Raw genomic sequence first — 22,792 nt, forward strand, 5'->3', positions numbered from 1 at the left:
TCCCTCCAGTCCACAGCAACATCAACCCCAGACTTGTTGTGGATGGAGAGGTTACGAGGGGTAACATTTGTAAAATGTTTCCAGAACAGTGGTTTTAAGAGAAGATGAAATGCATGACAGTTTTGCAAGAGATGATAGACATTCCATGGATGTTTTCTGGGGGAAATAGTGGGGTTATGAAAGCCTAGTCCTCTTGAACGAATCATCTTACATTTTAAAGTGTTTCAATGTTTTTTTTACAGCCTCTCAACTCACTGCCGTGACACACTTTGAGCCCTCCCCTCAGCTTTAGACGACACACACACACACGCACACACACGCGCACACACACACGCTGACACACACGCCCACACACAGTGAACAATGAAATGACACACACAAACGTACTGTGGTAGTCCATGCACACACACCAGACAACACTGCACTCCCACACACACTCCCACAACGACATTGCACCCTGACAAACACACACACACCATGTTCTCAGACATAAACAACACACACGTCACTCCCCGGCTCTGTCATCCCTTCTGCTATTATTGTCCCAAATAGCTCAAATATCACAATGTTGTTGTTTTGGTGACTAAAGGTAGAAATATCCCTGCATTATTGTCATTGTCGCTGATATCATCAGTGACCCTGTGTCTCATTACTGTTGTTTACACACGTAGGCACGGACACGCACACGCACACGCACACGCACACACTGTGTACTCAGTCAGGCCTGTTTTTTTTCCCTTAGCGACCTTAGCAACGTATCTGTGTATTTCTAACCTGACTTGTAAGAGAGCGAGTGGAACCAGACTGCTGTGGTGGAACTGCAAGGTTGAGTGACAAGGAGAAGAAGAAGGGCGGGGGGGGGGGGGGGGGGGGGGGGGTATGCCTTATGATTAACGAGACGCGGTGTGATCATAACAACATACAGGAACTCAAGTCCTTCTGTTCACCTGACTTAGAATTCCTCACAATCAAATGCCGACCGCATTATCTACCAAGAGAATTCTCTTCGATCATAATCACAGCCGCATATATTCCCCCCCAAGCAGACACATCGATGGCCCTGAACGAACTTCATTTGACTCTATGTAAACTGGAAACCACATATCCTGAGGCTGCATTCATTGTAGCTGGGGATTTTAACAAGGCAAATCTGAAAACAAGACTCCCTAAATTCTATCAGCATATCGATTGTGCAACCAGGGCTGGTAAAACCCTGTATCATTGTTATTCTAACTTCCAGCCTATAGACAGAACCTAAAACAGGAAGCTCCCGCGCTCAGGTCTGTTCAACGCTGGTCCGACCAATCTGATTCCACACTTCAAGATTGCTTCGATCACGTGGACGGATATGTTCCGCATTGCGTCAAACAACAACATTGACGAATACGCTGATTCGGTGAGCGAGTTTATTAGCAAGTGCATCGGCGATGTCGTACCCACAGCAACTATTAAAACATTCCAGAACCAGAAACCGTGGATTGATGGCAGCATTCGCATGGAACTGAAAACGTGAACTACTGCTTTTAATCAGGGCAAGGTGACCGGAAACATGACCGAATACAAACAGTGTAGCTATTCCCTCCGCAAGGCAATCAAACAAGCTAAGCGTCAGTATAGAGACAAAGTAGAATCGCAATTCAACGGCTCAGACACAAGAGGTATGTGGCAGGGTCTACAGTCAATCACGGATTACAAAAAGAGAACCAGCCCCGTCGCGGACCAGGATGTCTTGCTCCCAGACAGACTAAACAACTTCTTTGCCCGCTTTGAGGACAATACAGTGCCACTGACAAGGCCCGCTACCAAAACCTGCGGGCTCTCCTTCACTGCAGCCGACGTGAGTAAAACATTTAAACGTGTTAACCTTCGCAAGGCTGCAGGCCCAGACGGCATCCCCAGCCGCTTCCTCAGAGCATGCGCAGACCAGCTGGCTGGTGTGTTTACGGACATATTCAACCAATCCTTATCCCAGTCTGCTGTCCCCACATGCTTCAAGAGGGCCACTATTGTTCCTGTTCCCAAGAAAGCTAAGGTAACTGTGCTAAATGACTACCGCCCCGTAGCACTCACTTCCGTCATCATGAAGTGCTTTGAGAGACTAGTCAAGGACCATATCACCTCCACCCTACCTGACACCCTAGACCCACTCCAATTTGCTTACCGCCCCAATAGGTCCACAGACGACGCAATCGCAACCACACTGCACACTGCCCTAACCCATCTGGACCCTGGGTCTCGACCCCGCCCTGTGCAACTGGGTACTGGACTTCCTGACGGGCCGCCCCCAGGTGGTGAGGGTAGGTAACAACATCTCCACTTCACTGATCCTCAACACTGGGACCCCACAAGGGTGCGTTCTGAGCCCTCTCCTGTACTCCCTGTTCACCCACGACTGCGTGGCCATGCACGCCTCCAACTCAATCATCAAGTTTGCAGACGACACTACAGTGGTAGGCTTGATTACCAACAACGACGAGACGGCCTATAGGGAGGAGGTGAGGGCCCTCGGAGTATGGTGTCAGGAAAATGACCTCACACTCAACGTCAACAAAACAAAGGAGATGATCGTGGACTTCAGGAAACAGCAGAGGGAGCACCCCCCCTATCCACATCGACGGGACCGTAGTGGAGAGGGTAGTAAGTCTTAAGTTCCTCGGCGTACACTTCACGGACAAACTGAATTGGTCCACCCACACAGACAGCGTGGTGAAGAAGGCGCAGCAGCGCCTCTTCATATTCTGTAAATGATATGCATATTCTAGTCCGTTTACGTTGGGAACGTTATTTTTTTTTAAATTCTGGCCCCTAGCGTCAAGAACTTAAAAGTTCATTTGTGTCATTTCTTTCCTTCTTAATGCGTTTGAGCCAATTAGTTGTGTTGTAACAAGGTAGGGGGTATACAGAAGATAGCCCTATTTGGTAAAAGACCAAGTCCATATTATGGCAAATAAGCTCAAATAAGCAAAGAGAAACGACAGTTCATCATTACTTTAAGACATGAAGCTCAGTCATACGGAAAATTTCAGGACTTTGAAAGTTTCTTCAAGTGCAGTCACAAAAACAATCAAGCGCTATGATGAAACTGGCTCTCATGAGGACCGCCACAGGAAAGGAAGACCCAGAGTTACCTCTGCTGCAGAGGATAAGTTCATTAGAGTTACCAGCCTCAGATATTGCAGCCCAAATAATTTCTTCACAGAGTTCAAGTAACAGACACATCTCAACATCAACTGTTCAGAGGAGACTGCGTGAATCAGGCCTTCATGGTCGAATTGCTGCAAGAAACCACTACTAAAGGACACCGATAAGAAGAAGAGACTTGCTTGGGCCAAGAAACACGAGCAATGGACATTAGACCAGTGGAAATTTGTCCTTTGGTCTGGAGTCCAAATTGGAGATTTTTGGTTCCAACCGCCGTGTCTTTGTGAGACGCTGTGTGGGTGAACAGATGATCTCTGCATGTGTATTTCCCACTGTAAAGCATGGAGGAGGAGGTGTTATGTGTGGGGGTGCTTTGCTGGTGACACTGCCTGTGATTTCTTCAGAATTCAAGTCACACTTAACCAGCATGGCTACTACAGCATTCTGCAGCGATACGCCATCCCATCTGGTTTGGTCTTAGTGGGACTATCGTTTGTTTTTCAACAGGACAATAACCCAACACACCTCCAGGCTGTGTAAGGGCTATTTGACCAAGAAGGAGAGTGATGGAGTGCTGCATCAGATGACCTGGCATCCACAATCCCCTGACCTCAACCAAAGTGAGATGGTTTGGGATGAGTCGGACCGCAGAGTGAAAGAAAAGCAGCCAACAAGTGCTCAGCGTATGTGGGACCTCCTTCAAGACTCAGAATCAGGTTGAGAGAATGCCAAGAGTGTGCAAAGCTGTCATCAATGCAAAGGGTGGCAGTTTGAAGAATCTCAAATTTAAAATATATTTTGATTTGTTTAACACTTTTTTGGTTACTATATGATTCCATATGTGTTATTTCATGGTTTTGATGTCTTCACTATTATTCTACAATGTAGAAACTATTAAAAATAAAGAAAAACTATTGGATGAGTAGGTGTTCTAAAACTTTTGACCTGTAGTTTATATTTCACAAGTTTGGACATCAAAGTAGAGCACAGTAGAGCTCCGTAGAGTAGAGTACTATTCAGTACAGTAGAGTTCAGTACAGTAGAGTACAGTACAGTAGAGTTCAGTACAGTACAGTGGAGTTCAGTACAGTACAGTACAGTACAGTACGGTAGAGTAGAGTAGGGTACGGTAGAGTACAGTAGAGTAGAGTATAGTTCAGTAGAGTTCAGTACAGTAGAGTTCAGTACAGTAGAGTTCAGTAGAGGGAGAGAATTTAGAAAATATCTTAAAGATATTTGTGTTTTGGTAAGGCTTACAGAAAGCAGAAAAATGTCTCCAAATCAAAATATAAGTGTTGATATTAGTTGGAAGGGGTCTTCAACATTATTGTGTTTTTATGTATTTCTAATTCCTTTTAATACTTTTTATGTTAGATGTTGTCTTAGACCCCTTTTCCATCTGTTTGCCCAGAAATCAAAGCCTTTGCTTAGTCCAAATTTTTCGGATGGGAAAATGATTGAAAAATCTATACCTTCATTTTTCAAAAATATAGACTCTTAGTTTAAATTTGACACCGAATTTGACATGCTCCTATGAACTTCACATGTTGGTGCTCATTGGTCCTTTTCCATGAAAATGACCAGTAGCAGTAAAATAGCAATTAATTTAATAGCAGGGCTAAAATATTGCACAACAAAGAAATGACAGTGTACAGATGTCATGATGAGTAACCATGGTTACTCTGGTCCCCTGGGTGTGATCCCAGCCTTAGTAACAGGTCTGGTCACAGGTACACCCTTCCTGAGTGTGTGTGTCACCTGGCTGTGTGTGTGTGTGTGACCTGGGCTCTGCGTGCATGTGTGTGTGTTTGTGTGTCACATGGGCCTCCCTTAGGTCGTAGCCTGCTGCTGGCATGGGAGCAGGTACAGGGTGGGGGAGAATGGGGGAGGGTTGGGGGAAGGGTGGAGCAGCGGTTGGAGAACAGAGGGAGAGAAAGAGATAAGGAGAGAAATTGGATGGGAAAGGTGTCCTTAGCTAGTAGCCAGGGAGCAGGCCAACACTGAGGTAATGGTGTGTGTAAGCGTGTGTGTGTGTGTGTGTGTGTGTGTGTGTGTGTGTGTGTGTGTGTGTGTGTGTGTGTGTGTGTGTGTGTGTGTGTGTGTGTGTGTGTGTGTGTGTGTGTGTGTTGGACACTGCATCATTTCCTACCCAGAAGTTTTCTGACAGGATGTCCAAACCAATGATGACTTTTGCCCATAATCACCCCACCCTAGTCCCCTCTCACATAGAAAGAGAATAGGTAGAACGGTCACTGTTCTTCAATCCTAATTTGTCACTAGTCTATAAGATTTTTTAAAATGTTCTAAGAGATGATATGATAAACATCAATGAATGTAAGTGGTCCATCACCCCGAGCCACAAACACCCTGCTTGCACTCTGGGGGGTTTCAATGGCTCTCATTAGCACTGACTGATGTGGGTTACCACTGTGTGTGTGTGTGTGTGTGTGTGTGTGTGTGTGTGTGTGTGTGTGTGTGTGTGTGTGTGTGTGTGTGTGTGTGTGTGTGTGTGTGTGTGTGTGTGTGTGTGTCTGTGTGTGTGTGTGTGTGTGTGTGTGTGTCTGTGTCTGTGTGTGTGTGTGTGTCTGTGTGTGTGTGTGTGTGTGTGTGTGAATGGGGGTGGATTGTAAACACCACAGGTAAAATAGTGGACTGAAGAAAACTCCGATAGACAGAGGGATGTCTCACTCTTCTCTAAACCGGTGTGTGTGCGCGCGCGCGTGTCTCGGCACTGCTCTCCACATCCACACCTCCCCCTCGCCTCCCCACCTCTTCTTTACCGCTCCTCTATGCTGTCATCCATTGTTCTAGCACTTTCTTCTCCGCACCTTCTTTATCTAACATCTCCCCGACCTTCAACTCCTCACTTTCCATGCTCTTTTCCTCTACCATGCCAGAGTTCCATCCTCCCGTTCTCTTCCTCCTGTATCTGTTTTCTGTCTTGTTTCCTGTTCTCCTGAATGTCTGGTCGGTCTAAGACCCACCGACCTATTTATTCAATGCCCATGTTCTCTGTCCTCCCTCACCTCGGATCACACACGCATGGGCGAACGCACGCACGCACAGACACGCACGCACAGACACGCACGCTCGCACGCCCTCAGCGTCTACACTCCAGTGCACCTTCCCCTCCCTTCATCCTTCCCTCCACACTCCTGAATGTTTTTTCCCGACCTCTAATTAACTACCCTCTACACATTTTTATACCCGCTCCCTTTCCCCTCCATCCTGCCATCATTCTTCTACATGTAATTTACTCTCCGCTCACGCACTGTCTTTTAACTTATATTCCGCCCTCTTTTCTTCCATCTAAACTCACCTTTCGTCGTCCACCTCTCCATCTCTCCCTCCCTCCCTCCCTCGCTCCACTCATCCCCTCGGCGGTGGGCCCTTAGAGCAGAGGCGTGACTGCACATCCATCCAGCCCTTTAGGAGGACACCCGGCCCACAATGCACGGCGGGGTGATTTGCATGGCAGCCACTGGTGTTTCGGAGAGAGGGAGAGAGGACGGATGGAGAAAGGGGGGACATGGGTCTGAATTATTCATTGCTGATCTGCACCAAAGACAGAATGAGCGAAATAATTTAAGTATCTTTGTAAATCCTAAATTGTAAGATATCTGCTGTTTGTCCCTGTCTTCTGTACAGGCCCTTTTGTAGCCAGATGTAGTAGTCTATACAGTACCCTCTCTGTCTCTCTGTGTGTCTCTATGTCTGTGTGTCTCTCTCTGTGTTGCTGCTCTTTTAAGGTGCTGAATTCCGAATGGTTCACCCCACTCTGTCGTATCATGCAAGCATACTGTACCTGGGCCGGTGTCCACCAACGTCTCAGAGTAGGAGTGCTGATCGAGGATCTGTTGATGTAATCTTATTCATTAAGATCTAAAAGGCAAAACTGATCCTAGATCTGCACTCCTACTCTCAGACGCTTCGTGGATATGGGACCAGTCCTATTAAATCTATGATCTGGGAAAGAGGAAAAAACGCTTGCCTCCTCCCGGCCCTTAAGGGCCTGGCAGAGTTGGAAGAGTGCTCCGTAGATGTGGGTAGCACGGCTTCCTTGAGGTAGCCTAGCTTGGCATATCACATCATTGCTGCTTTGCAGGGCTGGGACAATTACCGTATAACCGTGTAAACAATGGTTATGGATGAAGACCGTCATGACAATAAAATAACCGTCATAACCGTATTAAAATATATATATATATATATATATATATATACACATACATACACACACTGAGTGTACAAAAATTTGCAACACCTTCCGAATATTGAGTTGCACCTAGTTTTGCCCTCAGAACAGCCTCAATTCATCGGGGCGTGGACTACAAGGTGTCGAAAGCGTTCCACAGGGATCCTGGCCCATGTTGACTCCAATGCTCCCCACAGTTGTGCCAAGACGGCTGGATGTCCTTTGGCTGGTGGACCATTCCTGATACACACGGGAAACTGTTAAGCGTGGAAACCCCAGCAGCGTTGCAGTTCTTGACCCACTCAAACCGGTGCGCCTGGCAACTACTACCATACCCCATTCAAAGGCACTTCAATATTTTGTCTTGCTCATTCACCCTCTGAATGGCACACATACACAATCCACGTCTCAATTTTCTCAAGGCCTAAAAAGATTTATTGAACTCGTCTCCTCCCCTTCTACTCTGATTGAAGTTGATTTAACAATATGGATGCTACCATGATTACGGATAATCCTGAATGAATCGTGAATAATGACGAGCGAGAAAGTTACAGAAAAGTTTGTGGTCGTACAAGAAGGGCCGCACTCTGTTAAAGCTCCCAATTCACCGCGATGGGTACATCTCACTGAGAAAGTTACAGACGCACAAATATCATATCCCCCCCCAAAATGCTAACCTCTCCTGTTACTGTAATGTTAGTATGTCTTATGGGTAGGATATTTGTGTGTCTGTAACTTTCTCACTCATCATTATTCACTATTCATTCAGGATTATCCGTAGTGATGGTAACATCCACATTACTGTAGAAGTGTTAATAAACATATTATATTCTTATTTACAATAAAACGGACTCCGAAAGGACACAATACATTATTTACTATTAATTTCCATTGGGCACAAAATAATCTGAAACACAACCAAAACAAACAGCAAATGCATCCAACTAATGTGTTTAGTCACATGCTTGATGTAGTCATTGCATGCTAGGAATATGGGACCAAATACTTCACTTTTTACTACTTTAATACACATACATTGCCTCCGGAATGTATTCAGACCCCTTGACTTTTTCCACATTTTGTTACATTACAGCCTTATTCTAAAACTGAATAAATAGTTGTTTTCCTCTCATCAATCTACACACAATACCCACAATGACAAAGCAAAAACTGTTTTTTAGAAATTTTTCCATATTTATTACAGTTTAAAGCTGTAATATCACAATTACATAAGTATTCAGACCCTTTACTCAGTACTTTGTTGAAGCACCTTTTGCAGTGATTATTTTCAGTCTCCAGAGATGTTCGATCGGGTTCAAGTCTGGGCTCTGGCTGGGCAACTCAAGGATATTCAGAGTCTTGTCCCGAAGCCACTCTTGCGTTGTCTTGGCTGTGTACTTAGGGGCGTTGTCCTGTTGGAAGGTGAACCTTCGCCCCAGTCTGAGGTTCTGAGCGTTCTGGAGCAGGTTTTCATCAAGGATCTCTCTGTACTTTGCTCCGTTCATCTTTCCCTCGATCCTGTCTAGTCTCCAAGAGTGTGTGTGTGTTTATGGACGTTTCTGAAGTGAGTCAAAAATGACCTTGTTCTTCACACTGTGAGGTTGCCAGGTTGTATTCGTTTCATTTCATCAGTAGGACTACTGCGAGCTGCTACATGTTCTTGGCTAGCTCTTTTGGGTGTTTCACGCCAGATTGCCACTTTGTGACAAATCAATTTGGATCAGAACTACATACGTAGATAAAACTGAATTGATTGAACCTTGTTGTCTCTCTTTGTCGTCCACAGAAATCCTTCTCCTTGGTGTTAGAGGCTCTGGACCATGACAACGACACATCAGAATCAGGTAAGGCTGGAAAGAGAATTTCCTGTGTGTGTGTGTGTGTGTGTGTGTGTGTGTGTGCGTGTGTGTGTGTGTCTGTGTGTGTGTGTGTGTGTGTGTGTGTGTGTGTGTGTGTGTGTGTGTGTGTGTGTGTGTGTGTGTGTGTGTGTGTGTGTGTGTGTGTGTGTGTGTGTGTGTGAGAGCGAATCAGTGAAAGAGACAGACAGACTAAATTGCCTTATTTCTTTGAGCACAGCCAGACTCTCATACTTTCCCACACAAGTTAAAAGCAAAATAAGCAGTGACACAGACAGGGAGGGAGGGAGAGGGACATGTGGCCCCTTCCTGTTTGTGACCCAGGGCTATGGTTCCCCCCTGTCCTCACTGGGTCCCCTTGCTGTCTTGAGAAGGAGGCACAGCCAGTATGTGTGTCTGTTTTGAATGTGTATCAGTTTGCACTTGCAGTGTAAGAAATGTGTTTGCCTTTGTGGTTGTGCGTACAGGGTGGATGTTGATAGTGTGTGTGTGTGTGTGTGCGTGCGCGCGCGCGTGCGTCTGCATGTGTTTCTAACTGTGCCTGTAGGTGTGCTGGTGTGTGTGTGTCAGTGTTACAGTGTAAGGGTCTCCCAGTCAGACCTCTTAATTTCACACTCCGCTTCTTGTTTCTGCTCATAATCAGAGATAGGGAATGTGAGCAGCGTTCTCTAAAAACAGACAGATATAGACGACACACACACACACACACACAAATCAACACTTCAATACTCATTACATACACACTAAGACACACAAACACAAAGATGCGACTGTCCTTCCTCATTCCTCTCGTTCCCCAGCCTTTCCCGTTCATCCTCTCCCCCTGTCTCCTTGTTCCTCTGCCCCCTCCTGCCCAGTAAAAGGCTGCAGACAGACTCAGCCAAAAGATGAGTGCAGAGATAATGAGAGACTGGGAACCAAACCCCAGAACTCTTCCTCCTTCTCCCTCTCTTTTTTCCTCTTCCCTCCATCTCTCTTTCCCTCTGCCCTCCACGGCTCTCGTCGTACGTCTTGTTTGCGCCATCCCTCGTTCTCCTGAGCTCCTGAAATATTCTCTCTTTTTACCACATTGGGTTTAAAGCCTCTCTCCTGGCTCCCAGCTTAGCTCAGCTAAATAAATAAAAAACAGACATCCTAGAGGAGTCGGGGCCAACTTACAGGCCCACAGCTCTAATCAGGATGGATTACAACACTGTAATGGAGCTGTCTAACACAGAGCCACAGAGTCCTTGGACAGAGACGGAGAACATAGTGACAACGCTGTAAAACATTAATGACCTTCATCGACTCTCCGGAATGGAGCTAGTTGTGTTCCCCCCGGTGATTTTCTCCCTCTTTTTTTATGTGAGCAATACGTTTTCGTTGGATCACACGGAAGGCAATACAATCAATAAAAAACAATACAACCTCCCCCACTTTTTTGAACAACCAATCGCAACTCTCTCTCTCTCTCTCTCTCTCTCTCTCTCTCTCTCTCTCTCTCTCTCTCTCTCTCTCTCTCTCTCTCTCTCTCTCTCTATCTCTCTATCTCTCTCTCTCTCTCTTTGTCTTTCTCACCCTACCCTCTTTTAATGTGTATTTGGAGACAGGTATGAAAGGTGCTTGTGTGTTGATCTATTGACTGAGATCGGTCTATTCATTGATTTGTAGGCCCAGGTGATTTGAGAGAAAGGTAGAGAAAGAGGTATTAACCCCCCCCCCCCCCCCCCCCCCCACACACACACACACACACACACACACACACACACACACACACACACACACACACACACACACACACACACACACACACACACACACACCGTCAAGGGCAAACACTTCAGATCCAATACAGAGCAGTGGGACACAATCACAAGGGATTAGAGATTAGCCCGCTGACATGGTCCTTGTCCGTGTGGGCTCTCGCCCATTGAGACCTCTCTCTCCGTCTGTCCCTGTCTTAACTGTGCCCAACTCACCACAACGGAACAGTCATACTGTACACTCTCTCACACACTCCCACTCTGACTCTGTCTCTCTGGTGGAGCACTTTTACTGTGGGCGTTGAAGTGAGCTGTTGGACTCATCAGAGGCGTCAAAGTAAGGGAAGGAACATGTGCTGCTGTAGCTGCAAGTTCAAGAGCTTTAACAAAACACACGCACACACACACGGCCGCACGTGTGGAGAATGGGGGGGGGGGGGTGTAGCTGGGATAACAACACCCTTAGTGTCCGCTGTGTTCCCTCTCCCCTTCCAACCCCCCAGCCAATATGTGCCCCTGTTTTCATTCTTTTGTTTCAAACCCAGATGATCTCATCCCTCCATCAGGACTTTTGCTATGTGTGTTATTAGCTCTCCCTCCCTGTCTCTCTCTCTCTCCTCCCCTCTCTCTCTAATGCTCTCTCTCTCCCACTCACTTACAGACCCCCCCTTTCTCTCTGTCTCTATCTCTTGCTCCATCTCCCCGTCTCTTAAATACACATTCACACAGTACACTGTTTCGCCACTCACATTCTCTGCCTCGCTCTCTCGTATACACACATTCTCTCTCTCTCTCGTACTCACGCACGCACGCACACACAAACATCTCCCTCTCACACACACTCGCACACATGCACACACACACACATTCTCTCTCCTTTTCTCACACGCACGCACACGCACGCACGCACGCACGCACGCACGCACGCACGCACGCACGCACGCACGCACGCACGCACGCACGCACGCACGCACACACACACACACACACACAGTGCTTTGTGTGGGTTAATACCCTGTCAGGGGGGATTATAACTGAGGTGGAGATGACAGCCTCTCTGGGAAATCCCCCTGGGGTCAGCAGCTCTCTCACCATGTCACCACCCAAACTCTGTGCCTCTCCTACCCATCTGTGCCCTCTCTACCCTCTGTACCCTCTGCACTCTCACCCTGTCCCCTGTCTGCCACCTCTGCCCTCACCCTGTCCTCTCCTCCTTATCAGTAGCTCTCACAACATGTCACCACCGTGCAGGGTGGAGCGAGACTCTGTCCCTTCTCGTTCTCTCTCTTTCAGGGCAGCCACACCGACCCTGTGCCCTTTAGCTGCTCTCTTTACCTAAACGCTGTCTCTTCTCTACTGTCTTTCTCTCAGGGCAAATCTAACTCTCTCTCTCTCTCTCTCTCTCTCTCTCTCTGTCTGTCTCTTCTCTACTGTCTTTCTCTCAGGGCAAATCTAACTCTCTCTCTCTCTGTCTGTCTCTTCTCTACTGTCTTTCTCTCAGGGCAAATCTAACTCTCTCTCTCTCTGTCTGTCTCTTCTCTACTGTCTTTCTCTCAGGGCAAATATAACTCTCTCTCTCTCTGTCTGTCTCTTCTCTACTGTCTTTCTCTCAGGGCAAATCTAACTCTCTCTCTCTCTGTCTGTCTCTTCTCTACTGTCTTTCTCTCAGGGCAAATATAACTCTCTCTCTCTCTCTCTCTGTCTCTTCTCTACTGTCTTTCTCTCAGGGCAAATCTAACTCTCTCTCTCTCTCTGTCTGTCTCTTCTCTACTGTCTTTCTCTCAGGGCAAATCTAACTCTCTCTCTTTATCCCTGTGTCTCCTCTCTCTATATATATATCCCTCTCTCTCTCTCTCTCTCTCTGTCTCTCTCTCCTTCAGGTCAGGCTGGTCTGATCGAGCGTGTCCTCCTGTCCTCCATGTTGAATCCTGGCGAGCAGTGGCAGACGTACCGTCACCACGGGCGCGCACTCAGCCTGGAGTACCGTCTGCGGTACCGCTGTGACTCCAACTACTACGGCCCCTTCTGCAACAAGCTCTGCCGGCCCCGGGACGACTTCTTCGGACACTTTGACTGTGACGTCAGTGGCATCAAGGTCTGCAAGGAGGGCTGGACCGGACCGGAGTGTCGAGAAGGTGAGCGAGGGTTACCTGGTGCTGGACACGGGTTGGTTTTGTGTCTGATATTCTGTTGGACTTCCAGGAGTGAAGAGGACCTTCAGCAGCTCTTAGAGGACAGTGGAAGTTGATAGAAAACGCTTCTTTATTGAGGAAACCAACGCTTTTCGGGCTTAGCTTGCATTAGGGACTTGGTGTTATAGACTACAGACATATTAGGGTCAGCACAAATGATTGGATGGAATCCAAGTGATGGCTCCTCCTTGCTCGTGACTCGTGGCTCTTTGTATGTCAATTCCTATTCTTAGTATGTTATGCCAAGGTAATAACCATCAAGCCTGGAAAATCCCCTTAGAACCTCAAATGTCCTGACAGTTTTTTCAAAGTCACTTTATGATTCCGGCTTGTGAGTCATCATTAAAGGCGACCTCACACTCTGACCTCTGACCTGAAGCGGCAGTGTTGCTGAGGTGAGACTAAATCAAGGAAATGATGGCGGAAACCATGGAGGATACGAGCCTGGAGTAATGACATCCTGTGGCCCTCCCTCCCGCTACCGCCCTCCTCTGGCTCATCTCACTTCCTCCTCAGCAGGGCGCTGATTGGACTGGAGAGACACAGGAAGGGAGACATCATTTGTCGAGAGTCGTTAGAGACGTAGAGGGTGGAGAGCACTGAACGTTACCATAAATGGAACGACCCCACCCGGCGTCGATGATGCTGTGTACTGTTGCGGTTCTGTGTCCTGTGTTTCTCTGACGACAGTGTTGTTTTGTACTCTTGGTCGGTACGTAGGGACTGTGTTGATTTGGCGTCTGTCGTGTCTATAGGTCCCCAGTGTCCGTGGACTGTCTCTGACCTGACAGACGGTGATGTAATGTCGTGTGTGTGTGTGTGTGTTGTGTTACAGCGGTGTGCAGACAGGGGTGTCACCAGATCCATGGCTCCTGCTCTGTGCCTGGAGAATGCAAGTGAGTCTGCACCACCCTGCTGTCGAAAAATAACGTTTGTTCTCAAAGACTTCCATGTATCTTACCATGTAGCCCCCCCCCCCCCCTTCTGCCTCTGTGTTTGTAGGTGTCACTATGGCTACGAGGGTGCTCTGTGTGACCGGTGTATGACGTTCCCAGGCTGCGTCTATGGGAGCTGCGTTGAACCCTGGCAGTGTGTGTGTGACGTCAACTGGGGAGGCCTGCTGTGTGACAAAGGTCAGTTTTGTGTTTGTGTCCATGTAGTACTAACTTTGGAACAAAGAAGAGTAGACTATCGATCAGAAGAAAGTCATGCTTTGAGAGTGCTTGTACATCGGTCTGTTTTCGACTGTGTGCGAGTGAATGGGTGACATTACCGAAACATTGTACAAACATTCCCCAATGTTGCCCTCCTGTGCCCCAGTGTGGGAACCTCCGGGAGCCACATGAGAGGCCAGCAGCTGAGCATTGTGAGGGGAAAGGCGATAGCCTTGGGTAAAGTGAATGTGAGCTGGGCTGGGTTGGGTCCTGCTTAGCTAGGTGGGGTACTGAGCCTCTTCCTGTCCCTCCATTCAGGTCGTCTGTGAAGAGGCTCAGTCACAAAGAGAGCTGAACACGGCAGAGAGAGGGATCTTTAGAAAGTAGGGCTTTATTCTGGCTGCCTTCTTCCGTGCACAGGGCCCACGCCCGGGCCCCAGGCAGGCAGCCACTCGCCAGTACCACACTGACGTGGATTCACTCACTCTGGGGGGGGGTTTGTGGTTTATATAAAACTTTATCAGTTTTATGTTGTGTATCTAATGAGGACGCCTCAGTGTCAACTACCGCAGAACGCTTTGTTGCGTGTGTGTTTGCGCTAATGTAGTTCTGAGACCAGACGGATCGAGGACACGGGAAAAGATAAAGGGTGGAGATGAATCCTTTTCTTTTGTTCTCCCTCTTCCTCCCACGTTCCCTCTCCGTCACTTTTTCAAACTGCCCTCCACTCTACCTATTCTCACTCTTTCTTGCTGCCGTCTCCCCCCCCCCCCCCCCTTGCCGTCTCCCCCACCTCCATTTACCTCTCAGATCTGAACTACTGCGGTACCCACCAGCCCTGTAAGAACGGGGGCACCTGTTCCAACACAGAGCCTAACGAGTACCAGTGTGAGTGCCAAGAGAGCTTCCGCGGGCGCAACTGTGATATCGGTGAGTTCATTACTGCTGCAGTATTTCTGCATAGAATTCTGAGAATAATACCAGCGTGAATGAACTTCTAGCACATGGGCAGTTAGTGACCAGATTCATGACTGAATTTGCCTTGTTCTGAGTTTGACTTCTCTCTCTCTCTCCTTCTCCCTTCCCCCGTCTCTCCCGCTCTCCTGCCGTTCCTCAGTGGAGCATGCGTGCCTCTCCTCCCCCTGTGTGAACGGGGCCACCTGTGAGGAGGACCCGTCGGGTTTCAGCTGTGTCTGTGCGGACAACTGGACCGGACACACCTGCGCAGACGGTAATTAGCGCCAATCAGCACGGCTGAGATTACCCGTGATTGGAGCAGAGCCAGTGCCAAGATTCTAATCAGTGTCCAGGATGAGACTAATTTACACAGAACACAAGCAACACATCAATCAGTAATCAGTAATCAGATACAGATAGAAGACATTACACCACTGGCACAAACACATTAGCGACATGGAGTCGGCCATGTCCCCCCCCCCCCAGTTATGTGTGTCAGAGAAAGAGAGTGGTCTTACATAAATAGCCCACAAAAAGCAATCGGCACAGTCACATGCACCCGTTACCCATTCTGTGAGACTCGTATGCGCGTGTCCCTGTCCGTGTCTCTTCAAAACAGGTAGAGCTTGCTAAGCTGTGCAGGTTAAACATGGGGTGTGTTCGGGGTATATGAGGGCCCGAGGGGATGTATTTTGATCTTTGCCGATTAGCCGATTAGCTAACAGGCTTAAGCATTTAAGTTAAGATGAGTGCTTGGTCTTTAGTTAGAATACCAATCACCCTTGTCTACCCTCCCCCTTCTTCCCACAAGTTAACAGGGGCCCACACAGCTTGGAGAATGTTCCACTTCACCATTACGGGGGGGCATTGAGGTCACAAGTGTTTAGGTGGATTACAGGGTCACAATCAAAAGATCTAGTGATCTCACGTGTGTGTGTGTTAGTTAGTTTGTTTGTTTGTGTGCGCGTGTGCACGGCGCAGACACAGCGTAACGTAATATATATAATATATAATAAGAATAATAATCAAATATTTGCCATTTAGCAGATGCTTTTATCCTAAGTGACTTCGTCATGCATTCATAAATGTGACATCTGGATATCTAAGAGGTATCTGTATAAACATGCAGGGTTCCACTTTGTCTCTTTTTACCCCCGTGACAGGTACAGCAGATACACACACTGGAAATAATGACTGTGTCACAGGTGCTCTCCCTTCCTCAGTGAGGACAGAGGGGAGCCATAGCCCCAGGTCACAAACTCACTCTCCCTCCCTCCCTCCCTGTCTGTGTCACTGCTTATTTGCTTTTAACGTGTGTGGGAAAGTATGAGAGTCTGGCTGTGCGCAAAGAAAGAAGGCAATTTAGTCTGTCTGTCTCTTTCTCTGCTTCTCTCTCTCTCTCTCTCTCTCTCTCTCTCTCTCTCTCTCTCTCTCTCTCTCTCTCTCTCTCTCTCTCTCTCTCTCTTTCAATGGACACCATGTTTACAAGAACATTCTCCCTCTCTACCTCCCTGTCTCCCTCTCTCTCTCTTTCGTTATTTATTCCTCTCTCGCTCGCTCTCCCACTCCCTCTCTCTCAAGCAATTTCTCCCTCTCTCTCCCTCTCCACAAAATTTCTCAAGGCAATTACATTGTAGTAATGATGCCAATTAGAATGTTATTATTCATTGAGCGTTTGTTGACAACATGGCAAACAGCTGAACTATCTGTCTACTGTTTGTCACTGGGTGGGAGCACGAAGTGACACACACACACACACACACACACACACACACACACACACACACACACACACACACACACACACACACACACACACACACACACACACACACACACACACACACACACACACACACACACACACACACACACACACACACACACTCTGGGGGACAGACTGTCGGTTCGGGTTCTAGGACATGGATGTCGGAACCACAGCACAGCTCAGTTTTTCGACGTGATTTATATATTGGACATTAATTAAAGGGTACTTTGCTTGTTATTGACTCTCCCCCTGGGCTGCGGTGGCTTTGAATGGGTTATTGTGCAGGGTTAAGGGTCAGGATCATGGAAACTGGTATGACTGTAAGGTTAGGTAAATGGGAAGGGTTATGAGAGAGGTGCTGACAGATGAGAAATGTACGCCACAGTGGCTCTGCATGGACGGAAAAAAACCGATGACCGCATTACTGAACAAATATGCCATGTTAGCCATGTCACCCTACCTACCTCCTTCCTAGCCTGTTTCTACCCGTTCCCTCTCTCTCTTTCTGTCGTTTTTTTATTTATTCCCCCATTCTCTCTCCATATATTTCTCCCTTTTTCTCCGTTTTTAATTACTCTCCAGAGAAGTGGAACGAGGCGTGGTTGCTCCCTCCTCTCCCCTATCCCCCTTTCCCCCCCCCTCTCTCTCGCTCCCTATCTCTCGCTCCCCTATCCCTGGATGGGAAAGCGAGCTTAGGAGATCCGGTGAGGTGTGAACGATGCGCAGCAGATGATTTTATGTATCAGTGTTTGCTCAGGAACCAGAGCAAGAGAATAGGGGAATGAAAACCCGGCCCACGAGCATCCACATACCAACGCGACGGTTAGGAACACACGTGTGCATCGCTAACGCGCATACAACTGCACACACATTTGCATATTTACATTTATATTCGAGTCCTTTTTCGCAGATACTCTAATCTAGAACGACTCACTGTGCGCGCGAATGAGAAAGCTGGGGGGAAAAACACATAAAACGAGCAATAATAGGACAAACGTTCCTAACAGAAGAAGGGTAAGTAAGAATCACGTTGAACACACCAATTGGTTGGTCGATTAATTGGTCGGTTGTCAGGCCGATTCATATTTTCCATCTCTCCTCAGTGACGTTGAGGTGTAAGTCACTGGTTGTTTTATTGTTTTGCTGTATAATCAACTAATGTTCTTAGTTGGTTCAATTCACTGAGTCCTCGCTCTCCTCTTAGTGGCGCGGCGGTGTGACTCAAACCCGTGTGGGCGCGGGGCGACGTGCCAGGAGTCTCCAGAGGGGTTCCGGTGCCTCTGCCCCCCCGGCTGGACTGGCAGAACCTGCCAACTGGGTCAGTAAGATGGACGCAATGGAACACACTAGTCGTCTACAAGAGCGACCTCTTCGGTGTCGACACGTAGTACATCCACATCAAGCACTTCAAGCTAGAGAATCCAGACATCAGATCGAACTCAGTATGCGTACAATGTTACACTGTGTCCATTAGACCCAAGTACTCTCGTATTGAGAAGAAATTCCCCAAAGCCCTGATGCATATTAGTTTTACAGACAGATGATACTTCAGTAAGGGGTAGGCACGCAAACACACACACACACACACACACACACACACACACACACACACACACACACACACACACACACACACACACACACACACACACACACACACACACACACACGACACACACACAGACAGGCTTGGGGCTCATAAGGTCCGTGGAGACATATTTCAGGATGACAGTCTCCTTATAGACCTCTGTGTTGTAGTGATATGTCACACTGACACCTGATCCCCTACAGTTCCACTTCATAGTGCGCGGTACATTGCTCACATTCACTTGTTTGCACTCAACACACGCACGCATGCACACACACACACACACACACACACACACACACACACACACACACACACACACACACACACACACACACACACACACACACACACACACACACACACACACACACACACACACACACACGTAGAGACACACACATAGAGACACATACACACATAGAGACACACACATAGAGACACACACATAGAGATACACGTAGAGACACACACACGTAGAGACACACACACATAGAGAGACACACGTAGAGACACACACACATAGAGACAAACACATAGACACACACATAGAGACACACACGTAGAGACACACACACGTAGAGACACACACACATAGAGACACACATAGAGACACACGTAGAGACACACACACGTAGAGACACACACACATAGAGACACACACACATAGAGACACACGTAGAGACACACACATAGAGACACACACACATAGAGACACACACACGTAGAGACACACACACGTAGAGACACACACACGTAGAGACACACACACATAGAGACACACACACATAGAGACACACGTAGAGACATACACACATAGAGACACACGTAGAGACACACACGTAGAGACACACACATAGAGACACACACACACATAGACACACACACATAGAGACACACACACATAGAGACACACACGTAGAGACACACACACGTAGAGACACACACACGTAGAGACACACACACATAGAGACACACACATATAGAGACACACACGTAGAGACACACACACATAGAGACACACACACATAGAGACACACACACACATAGAGACACACACATAGAGACACACACACGTAGAGACACACACATAGAGACACACACGTAGAGACACACACACACGTAGAGACACACACACACGTAGAGACACACACGTAGAGACACACACACACATAGAGACACACACGTAGAGACACACACACACATAGAGACACACACGTGTAGACACACACGCACGCGCACACACAGCCTCTGGCGCAATTGAACTTAATTGGTCTGACATTTCAGTTACCACAGCCTTTGTCATTGTTGCCTAGCATGTTTGCTGTTTCTCTTTTTAGAGGTTTATTGCTCTCTGTATGTGTGAGTTGTGCCAGGCTCTTACAAAAGGACTGCTGCTGTACATTTGTGCAAGCTTAAAGATTGTCCTGAGACCCCACCAGTGATTTTTATTGATGTGTTCTCTCTCTCTACTTCCCATCTCTCTCCACAGACACCAACGAGTGTGACATGGGTGTGTGTGTCCATGCCCGCTCCTGCCGTAATCTGATTGGTGGATACCTGTGCGATTGCCTGCCAGGCTGGGCGGTGCCTAACTGTGACGTCAGTGAGTATGAGGTCAAGGATGGAGCAAGATGGTCCTGTGTGTTCACGTGTGCATGTGCGCATGTGCGCGTGTGCGTGTGTGCGAGTGTGCGTGTGTGTGTGTGTGCGTGTGTGTGTACTGATCTGTATTTATCTCTGTTCTGTAGGGAACAGCAGTTGCCAGGGGTTGTGTCTAAACGGAGGTCACTGTGAGGACTCTGTGTCAGGCTCACGCTGCCTGTGTGTACCTGGTTTCTCTGGGAAGCACTGCCAGACTGGCCCCAGTCCCTGTGATAGCACCCCCTGTCAGCACGGAGGCCAGTGTGTGGACCAGGAGGGCAGGGCGGAGCTGTGTAGCTGTCCCATGGGCTACTCAGGGACGTACTGCGAGGTCAGACTCCATCCTCAGATTCATCATCTTCCTATTGGTTTTCTGAATCCTCCTGACATATTTTGATCTTGTTAATATTTTCCAGATGGTGGTGGATCTGTGCAATCCCAACCCATGTCAGCAGGGGGTGCCCTGTCAGAGCGCCGACGGGGGGTACACGTGTGCCTGCCCCGAGGGTTACTATGGTAATGAGTGCACGAGCCTTAAGGACCCTTGTCATGGCCAACACTGTCCAGGTGAGTCGTAGTGGGACTACGGAGATGAGATTTTTTCCCTTCACATTATGTGTGTGTACAGGTGTGTTTGTTAACTAACTAACATGCCTCCCTCTCTCTCTCTCTCTGTCTCTCTGTCTCTCACTAGGTGCCATGTCAGACCCGGGTCATGGAGTGGTCAATCTCTACATGGTGTTGGTGGGTGTGTCAGCGTTAGTAACGGCGTGCGGCTGCGCAGCCTGCGCCCTCCTCCTCTCCCGTCTCCACCGACGACGGAAAAAGACGCAGGGCGGGCCCCGGGAGGAGGGCATCAACAACCAGAGGGAGTTCGTCACCCTCGTCCGAAACCTGGACCGCCCCGCGCCCCTCCTGCCCCCTCTCACCCCCAACACCACCGTCCACACCCCTGTCCCTGTACCGCGCTTCTGCGAAGAGATCGAGCTCACTCTGCCCCCCTCCCCGGCCCCCTCACACCCCTCCCCTGCACTCAAACCATTAAACCACGCCCCCAAACAGGACATCTCCAACCGTGAGAGGGAGAAGCTCAACCGCTTCCACTACTCAGACAAACAGGAACTGGAGGTGTGACCTTTGGACCTTTCAACTGTCTAGAGGCTTTTATTATTTTGCGCCCGCTTCTCTCTGACCGGGCCCTGGCCCTGGACCCCGGCGCCGTGCCATGTTGCACAGGTTCCTGTGGTGATGCCCTCACCCCGACCCATCCCTCTGTGAGTTGACTCCTCATCTTTTGTGAGCTGATATTGTCATCTGCTAAATGGCATAAATTATTGTTGTAGAATGCTGGGCCTACGAGGTAGCTAAGCAGATCTATTTTGGGGCCCGACCTTGCCAACATCAAGAAACAGCATGGCGGGGAACTTTTTACATCGTGCCCTTCTGAACTGCTGACCCCGGAGCTAATCTTATGAGGGTTGGCCTTTGAGTTAGAGTCTGGCCTGTGTCTGAGTATCTCTGTGTTGTATGGGGAATCATGTAGACGGGAACAACTGTGAGGAGCCCTGTGAGCCATTCCCCAGGTTTTAATGTCCCTCTGTAGGCACCCCACTGCCCTGGCTGCCCTGGAAGGCCTGTCACCGACATCTGTAACTGGACCTCTACAGGAACTGCAGCCCTGCGCTGTTGCCTTCTGGGCGGCAGCAACCGACAGGGGACGGGACGGAAGGGCAAAGTGGTTTTAATTCCAATTAGTCCATTTCCACATGAATTATTGAAGGATAAACGGTGGTATAATTATTGTGTGTGTGTGTGTGTCTGCGTGTGTCTGTGTGAGGTGTGTGTCACTGTGAGGTGTGTGTTGGTCTCTGTGTGTCAGTCTGAGGTGTGTGTGTGATAAGCATTACAGAGCGTCATGCCTGTTGCCAGGAGAAAGAGAGAAAATGACTGAAGGAGCAAAAGAGAAAAAAAAGAATCAATAAATTCAACCTTTAGATTAAAAAGAGGGAAAGGTTAGACAAGAGAGTAGAGCCTGACCCCAATCCATTTGAACCATGAGAGAACTGAGTTAAAACACGACACTGTTGCCTGTGCGGTCTCTGTAACACACTGCGGTTGTCGAAGATGTCAAATGTTTTTTTATACCTGTGTGTAAAATAGCTCTGTTGTATATATGTTGTACATATTGATATTGTTTTTTTTGTACTGTGGTTTGTCTCTGAATGTCGCTGTTTTACTTTGCTCTATTTGTCCTCTCTCTCCTTCCATTCGTCTGGGGCTGCCAGCAGGTGTGGATCGTAATTAAAGTGCATTTACCTTCCAAATCCATGTTTGTGTCGCAGAGTTATTTGTACGTCTCAGATCCAACACAAATGGATCGGTGAATGGGTAGCGTTCAACAATCCTGTCGCCGTAGATCCGTGAGTTCATCAAGGGAGGTAGAAAGGAAAGACATTTTCAAAGTGTTTGAATGGGTCATGCAGTTCTATGGCTAGTAGCGCCATTCTATTCCACCAGTACTGGGAGTACAGAGAGGATATTCCATCATGAAGAGC

At 48.1% G+C, this 22,792-nt stretch overlaps 1 protein-coding gene across 1 annotated transcript in view; it reads left to right on the forward strand.

Annotated features, from left to right (window-relative positions):
- Nucleotides 1-22,565, forward strand: part of LOC120028302 (protein jagged-1b-like) — a 47,166-nt gene extending 24,601 nt beyond the window's left edge. The window contains exons 3-13 of the mRNA XM_038973501.1: nt 9,123-9,180; nt 12,815-13,069; nt 13,962-14,022; nt 14,129-14,259; nt 15,091-15,210; nt 15,398-15,511; nt 18,210-18,323; nt 20,086-20,199; nt 20,345-20,568; nt 20,654-20,804; nt 20,932-22,565. Of these exons, the coding sequence (XP_038829429.1) occupies nt 9,123-9,180; nt 12,815-13,069; nt 13,962-14,022; nt 14,129-14,259; nt 15,091-15,210; nt 15,398-15,511; nt 18,210-18,323; nt 20,086-20,199; nt 20,345-20,568; nt 20,654-20,804; nt 20,932-21,371 (1,782 nt within the window). The 3' untranslated portion in view covers nt 21,372-22,565. The remainder of the gene's footprint in view (nt 1-9,122; nt 9,181-12,814; nt 13,070-13,961; nt 14,023-14,128; nt 14,260-15,090; nt 15,211-15,397; nt 15,512-18,209; nt 18,324-20,085; nt 20,200-20,344; nt 20,569-20,653; nt 20,805-20,931) is intronic.
- The last annotated feature ends 227 nt before the right edge of the window (nt 22,566-22,792 follow it).

This window comes from Salvelinus namaycush, chromosome 34 (assembly GCF_016432855.1).
Source record: "Salvelinus namaycush isolate Seneca chromosome 34, SaNama_1.0, whole genome shotgun sequence".
NCBI classification, from domain to species: Eukaryota; Metazoa; Chordata; class Actinopteri; order Salmoniformes; family Salmonidae; genus Salvelinus; species Salvelinus namaycush.